Below are 7,013 nucleotides of genomic sequence, written 5' to 3' on the forward strand. Positions count from 1 at the left end.
TACCAGGGCAGCCCTCGGGGCAACTGTTCGAAGCAGACAGCACGGCTCAAGCCTGCCCCCCTCCCCTCCCTGAGGGAGCCTGCCCAGGGCCCTGCAGGTGGCTTTAGATGACAGAAGCATCATCAAGTATTTGATCTGTCCACAGACCAGGAGAATAAGACAGTGACCTAAGGATAGAAAAACTGGTTTTCCTTGGGTTTTCTAAAATGAAGTTTTTATTAGAAGACAATTTAAAATTTACAGAAAAGTGGCAAAGACCGTCTGAGCTTTGCTGTAAGCTCCCCACTCAGTTTCCCTGTTGTAACAACTTACGCCGGCGTGGTTCATCTGTCATCGAGACCAACTTTGGCACTTGGTATTAAACTCCACACTTTCCTCGGACCTCACTGGTTCCTCTGTTCCAGGATCCAACTCAGGTTCCCGCATTGCATTTGGATGGAGAAGGAAAGGCATTCCAGGCAGGTGGAATGGCAGCGGCAAAGGCTAGGAGCAGTGGCCCATTACCTACCCTGTCTGCCTGACAAGTAATGACTAGTTGGGAGGTGGTTAGAGGTGGGAGGCAAGCAGGGGTGAGGGAGAGTGAGTTTGGGGCAGGGCGGGGGGTGGGGTGCAGGTGGGCTGCAGGCCATGCTCCCAGGTGCAGAGGTCCTAGGCTCAGGGAGATGACAGTCTGGTGTGGGTGGCCAGGCAGTGCCCAGGACTGGAGCGCTCCCAGCCCCACCAGTTACCTGCAAGGTGATACCAATTCCCTGCCCCGCTATTTTCTCAGCCATTAAATGCATGGGAGATAAAATCAGATGCAGCAAAGTCACAATAAATCCCCTAAAGCCAGCAATGAGCTAGAAAAAAAAAAAAAATCACATCATTTCTCTGAGGCCCAAGCTTGTCCTCAAGATGGAAAGGACGCACCCGCTTCTGGGCAGGAGGGCAAGTGCAGACTCTCTCCCTCCTGCCCAGAGCTTCCCTGCTCGCCGGAGCCAGGGGCTGCGGCCGTCCTCGCGGTCCCCTCCCCAGGGACGCCGGGCCCTCTCCCGCTCTGGGCGGGCTGGGGACGGCCCTGAGCTTCCAAGAGCACAGCCCCGAGGTGACCTTGGGCGAGGCCTCGTACTGCCCAGTTGCAAAACATAAAAATCACCGTGCAGACGGCGGTGCTCCCCCATCCCCCTGCGCCGGGCCAGCGGGCGCAGGGCTACCTGGAGCCGGGCCCCCCCGCGTCCACGTATCCCTGGCTTCCGGTGGTGCTTCCCAGAAGGTCACTCCCCTCCTCCCCGGCCAGGCATCTAGCCCCGCATCCACCCCCCCAACCTCCTGCGCCCACCGGACCCGGGGGGGGCGGGGCACACGCAGCCCCACCCCCACTGTCGCGGCCAGGCCTGCCGCGGAGCTGCTGGCTCGCGGGGAGCCGGCGGTGGGGGTGGGGGACCGCGGCTGCCCCTCCGCTCCCGCCCCGCCCCGGCCGCCCGCCACCGCCCCTTTGTTCCGCCGGCCAATCGGCGGCCTCCTTGACTAAATAAGGCGAGGAGCGCGCCCAGCGCCCCCCGTCCGTTACTTCCACCCCCGCCCGGCCGGTGACTCAGGGCCGGCGGCGGGCGGGGACGGGGCTGCCCGGGCCGCGGCTTCCCGGGCGGCGGGCGGGGCTCCCGCGGCGCCGAAATCGCCAAATATGGCCGCACCGCGCCGCGCGTGCCGCCGCCCCCCGCCGCCCCCCGCCGCCCACCTGCGGCCGCACCTTGCCGTGCCCACCCTGCCCCCCACCGGTGACACACCGCGGAAGAGGAAGTAGCGCCCGCCCCTCCCCCGCAGCCCGGCGCCGCGGGGGGGGGGAGGTCCGGGCTCCCGGGCCCCGCCCCACTCACCTCCGCGACCCTGGGGCCGAGCACCCGGCGTCCCGCGGACTGCAAGGTGCGGAGGGAGGAAGGGGGCGGGGACAGAGGTCTGTGGGGGTCTGCTCCGTCCCCATCTTTTCCCAGAAGTGGCTACCCCTTCAAGCACGCCAGACAAAGGAGTGCTAGGGGGAGCTGGAGTTGGAGGAGAGACAGGTGCCCCCCCAGCCGGAGTCAGAGGCCTGAGTGGAATCGTGGGGTGGGCGGACACAGGACGTGGAGACCTTAGCACTTCCCTTCCCTGTGTCCTGTGGGTGACATTCTGGGACCCCCAAGTGGAAATCATCCTTACATCACGGACACCCCCACCTGGGGTTGTCCTCAGGCCGTGATTGTGCCCACGGGCGCGAGTGGCCGCGAGTATGGATGGGTTTTACGGAGGCCCAGCCCGGGGTTCTCCCATAGGTAGGGCACACACCTGACGGACAGCAGCCTTGCCCTGCGCCCCTGAAAAGCCTGGGGCGACTGTCAGGGACCCAGCTAGTCCTGGGGGCATGGATGGCCATAGACAAGGCCATGGTGTCTGGGGGACTGCAGTCCACAGGCGAGCTGGGCAGCTGCCTTACCGTCTGGGCCCATCGTCCTCATCCATAGACGGGGCCACCGGCTCACCTTGCAGGGCTCTAGGGGAGGCTGGCCCCGCCCCCCACTGTCAAACACCTGCCCGGGTCAAGCTGAGCGCCCCGGGGACCTTGTGTGAGTCCCTGGCCTCCCTCGCCTGGTCCCACCGCCACCACCCTTGGCCTGGTGCTCTTCCCCACGCCTCCTCTGACGTTTCATTCTGAGCACTTCCAAAAGCTTACAAATCAGCCCAAAGAAATCGTAGTCTTCGGTTCCCCTCTGGGCATAACCAAAGCATGGCGCCAGCAGGTGCGGCTAGGACCCTGTTAGCGAGGACTGGTCTTCCAGCCCAGGCTCCTGGGGAAAAGGGGACGCCCCGGACCTGGGAGGACACACAATCCCAGGGCAGCCGGGCGGGGCCGGCCTGTTGGCGACCCGGGGTCAGGCAGCAGCGGGGCGGCCTGGTCCCACTCCCACCCTGGCTCTCTCTAGTATCGTAAGCAGAGGGTGCCCACCAACTCTAGGGGAGAGTCGACCGTCCGGACAGTCAAAACTGCCCTTTCCTGCCTCAGTTTCCTTATAATGTGCACAGGAGCTTAAAACAAAACAAAGCCCCTCCCCAGTGGATGGGGGGATGGCCCCAAACCCCGAATAGAGCCCGCTCCTGGGGACAATCAGGCCTGCGGTTTGAGAGGCAGGAGGCGTCGGCGGTGGCTAGAATGAAGCCCCTGTCTCCGCACCGCCAGGGACCCCAGGCAGGGCGCCCCCTCCTCCGGCGGAGGGACCTGCGCGGTGGTTGGCCACGATGGGGGACAGGCGGCTCCTAGCCCTCATCACGGAGACGAGGTCACGACTCTACGGGGCTCCTCTGGGCCGCGGGACCCAGGGCGCCGCAAGGGCGACCGGCGGGGACACCCCGTCCGCCCCTCCCCCAGCCCAGCGTTGGCCTTCGCACCCCACGCTCTCTGCGGAGCCTCGGGGTGCAGCTCGCAGGGGGCGCGCGGGGGCAAAGCCCCCCACCCGTGGGGCCGGGCCGCGGGGACACACCCCGGCTTGGGGCGCGGCCGAGCCCTGGGCCAGGCAGTTTCGGGGTGCAGCCGGGCCCTCCCCCACAGCCTAGCAGTCCCGGGGCGGGGCTGGCCAGTCGGACCCGCAGCCGGCCCGCGACCCCCGGGGAACACCCGCCCACCCTGCCCGCGCGCCGGTCCGCGCGGGATCTCGCGCGCGGGGTCCCGAGCGCGCGGGGGCGACGCGGGCGGGGCCGTTGGGGGCGGTGCGGGCGGGGGGCGGGGCCGGGCGCGGGGCCCCACGTGTCCCGGCCCGGCGAGCCAATGGGCGCCCGGCGTTCGGAAAGATCGCCATATATGGACATGTTCTGGGGCCGCGCGCGCCGCCGGCCCGCGCGCGCGTCCCGCTTCGCTTAAATAGCGGCGGGGGAGGCCGCGCTCGGTCTCACTCGCCGCAGCCGGTCCGCGTTCCGCGTCTTCTCGCAGCTCGTCCTTCGCGTCCACTGCCGCCACCTCCACCGGTAAGAGGCCGCCCTGCGCGCCCCGGGCGCTGGTCCCCGCACCTGGTGCCGAGGTCCGCACCACGCCTCCTATCTGGGGGGCCCGGCCACACGGCCCCGATCGTCGGGGCCGGGCCTGGGCGGGGTGGACGGCCGGTGCACGGGGGGCGCACGGGGGGGGGGTGACTCGGGGGGGCCTGGGGCGGGGCCGGACCGCAGTGCGGAGAGTCCCGGTCGCGCCGCCGCCCGCGAGTGGGGGGGGCGCCCGGAGAAAGGCCCGGTCTGGGCGGTTACTCCCCTGCCGGGCTCGGGGGCGGCGGGGGGAGGCGGACCCTCGGTGCTGGGGCTCGTCTGACCGGACCGGTCTTCACGCAGACCGCAATGGAAGAGGAGATCGCCGCGCTCGTTATCGACAATGGCTCCGGCATGTGCAAGGCGGGTTTTGCTGGGGATGATGCCCCCCGAGCCGTGTTCCCGTCCATCGTCGGGCGACCCCGACACCAGGGCGTGATGGTGGGCATGGGCCAGAAGGACTCCTACGTGGGCGACGAGGCCCAGAGCAAGCGGGGCATCCTGACCCTCAAGTACCCCATTGAGCACGGCATTGTCACCAACTGGGACGACATGGAGAAGATCTGGCACCACACCTTCTACAACGAGCTGCGCGTGGCCCCCGAGGAGCACCCCGTGCTGCTGACCGAGGCCCCCCTGAACCCCAAGGCCAACCGCGAGAAGATGACCCAGGTAAGCGCTGCCCCATGCGACCACTGCCCATCTGTTTTCGTTAAGCCATGTTCTGCTCAGTTTTATTTTCTGAAATTCAAGTATTTCTTTCGATATTTCCAGGGTTCTGTTCCTCTCCTGGCATTTCCTCCCTGAAGTCTCAAGGTTTCTTATTTGTGTTTCTGCCTGCGACCTTTTCTTTTCTCTACACATCACATTTGTGGCATGCGAGCATGCAGTGTGTGAGCATGGGGTGGCTCCGAGTCCCTGCCTTGGACTAAGGAGCCCGTTGCCTTTTCTCCAGATCATGTTCGAGACCTTCAACACCCCGGCCATGTACGTGGCCATCCAGGCTGTGCTGTCCCTGTACGCCTCTGGCCGCACCACTGGTATTGTCATGGACTCTGGGGACGGGGTCACCCACACTGTGCCCATCTACGAGGGGTACGCCCTGCCCCACGCCATCTTGCGTCTGGACCTGGCTGGCCGGGACCTGACGGACTACCTCATGAAGATCCTCACGGAGCGTGGCTACAGCTTCACCACCACCGCCGAGCGGGAGATCGTGCGTGACATCAAGGAGAAGCTGTGCTACGTCGCCCTGGACTTCGAGCAGGAGATGGCCACGGCTGCGTCGTCCTCCTCCCTGGAGAAGAGCTACGAGCTGCCCGACGGGCAGGTGATCACCATCGGCAACGAGCGGTTCCGCTGCCCGGAGGCGCTCTTCCAGCCTTCCTTCCTGGGTAGGTGTGGGGCAGCGGGGTGCCAGGGGTCCCACTGAGGCTGGGGAGGGCGGTGCTCTTTATGGCCTCCAAAAGGGCGTGTGCCCTCTAAGGGAGAAGCTTTGTCCCTTAGGAATGGAGTCGTGTGGCATCCACGAGACCACCTTCAACTCCATCATGAAGTGTGACGTGGACATCCGGAAGGACCTCTACGCCAACACGGTGCTGTCTGGCGGGACCACCATGTACCCCGGCATCGCCGACAGGATGCAAAAGGAGATCACAGCTCTGGCGCCCAGCACGATGAAGATCAAGGTGAGTCCAGGGCAGCTGTGGGCTCGGGGCTCCGAGGCCTTACTGTGAAGACCGTGCCACGAGCTAACAGCCCCGTTCTTGTTTTTACAGATCATTGCTCCTCCTGAACGCAAATACTCCGTGTGGATCGGGGGCTCCATCCTGGCCTCACTGTCCACCTTCCAGCAGATGTGGATCAGCAAGCAGGAGTATGACGAGTCAGGCCCCTCCATCGTCCACCGCAAATGCTTCTAAATGGACTGCGAGCAGATGCTACGCATCTGCTGCATGAGTGAATCCCGGAGTATAAGTTTGCCCTGGCAAACGTATACACCTCATGCTAGCCTCATGAAACTGGAATAAGCCTTTGAAAAGAAATTTGTCCTTGAAGCTTGTATCTGATATCAGCACTGGATTGTAGAACTTGTTGCTGATCTTGACCTTGTATCCAAGTTAACTGTTCCCTTGGTATATGTTTAATACCCTGTACATATCTTTGATTTAAACCCTTAGCACATGCGGCTCGGTCAGTTCATGGCTGAGGTTGAGAACACGGTGGTGGAAGAGAAATCCATTGATCGGAGGATCTGCAAGACCGTGAGGTTCTTGATCTGTGCAGGGTATTAATGTCTGAGAGCTGCCTATTCCAGGATTTCTCTAGAGGCTGGCAAGAGTCTTCTGTCTTGCCGGTCTAACAGGGTTGGGAAGGTCCGAGCCTTAGGACCCACTTTTCCTTTCTTACCCGATGTTTTCCTGCCAGAACACCGTGGGTTGTTAATTGCCTTGAGTTGGAAAACGGTTTGCATTTACAACTGTAAATTTATTCATCCTTTTAATTTATGTAAGGTTTTTGTACACAATTCTCAATTCTTTAAGAGATGACAACAAATTTTGGTTTTCTACTGTCATGTGAGAACATTAGGCCCCAGCAACGCGTCATCGTGTGAGGAAATAAAAGTGCTGCAGTAATGTGCGGTGGCGTCTGTTGCGGGAGTGCAGGGGTGGGGCTTGGGGTCAGAACCCCTGGCTGAATTTGGGGGGGGGGTGGATTCTTGAGGATGAAAAGTGATTCTATTTTAAGAGCCAGGTCTGGTGAACGGTTGGCACAGTTGGAGAGCTGGGGAGCCCCTCCCCGGAGGAAGGTTTGTGTGCAGGGAATCCTGTGCCGCTGCCCCTGAGCTGAGACTCCAAGCAAGGTGAGCGCTCCAGATAACCGGGTACTTGGGAGGCCATGCTGCCCAGAAGCGCTTGGAGCTATACAGGGCTGGGTTCCCTCCACACGCGGGTGGTTGTAGGACTTGGGGTTTCCTTTTCTCCACGAGC

General features: G+C 63.2%; 1 protein-coding gene across 1 annotated transcript; it reads left to right on the forward strand.

The window, feature by feature from the left end:
• Window positions 1–3,812: 3,812 nt before the first annotated feature.
• ACTG1 (actin gamma 1) lies at window positions 3,813–6,659 on the forward strand. Its single transcript, XM_035025796.1, has 5 exons — window positions 3,813–3,972; window positions 4,327–4,695; window positions 4,979–5,417; window positions 5,530–5,711; window positions 5,802–6,659. The coding sequence occupies exons 2-5, from the start codon at window positions 4,333–4,335 to the stop codon at window positions 5,943–5,945; spliced, it is 1,128 nt and encodes a 375-aa protein (XP_034881687.1). The 5' UTR covers window positions 3,813–3,972; window positions 4,327–4,332; the 3' UTR covers window positions 5,946–6,659.
• The last annotated feature ends 354 nt before the right edge of the window (window positions 6,660–7,013 follow it).

Source organism: Mirounga leonina, unplaced genomic scaffold (assembly GCF_011800145.1).
Source record: "Mirounga leonina isolate KUSES-001 unplaced genomic scaffold, KU_Mleo_1.0 Mir_197, whole genome shotgun sequence".
Lineage (NCBI taxonomy): Eukaryota > Metazoa > Chordata > Mammalia > Carnivora > Phocidae > Mirounga > Mirounga leonina.

What these genes read in the sequence shown, in the direction of transcription:
- ACTG1 (XM_035025796.1), top strand. Translation starts at nt 4,333, where the DNA reads ATGGAAGAGGAGATCGCCGCGCTCGTTATCGACAATGGCTCCGGCATG. An exon ending in CTTCCAGCCTTCCTTCCTGG is followed by an intron (nt 5,418 to 5,529) that starts GTAGGTGTGGGG and finishes TTTGTCCCTTAG; the next exon opens with GAATGGAGTCGTGTGGCATC. An exon ending in CCAGCACGATGAAGATCAAG is followed by an intron (nt 5,712 to 5,801) that starts GTGAGTCCAGGG and finishes TTGTTTTTACAG; the next exon opens with ATCATTGCTCCTCCTGAACG.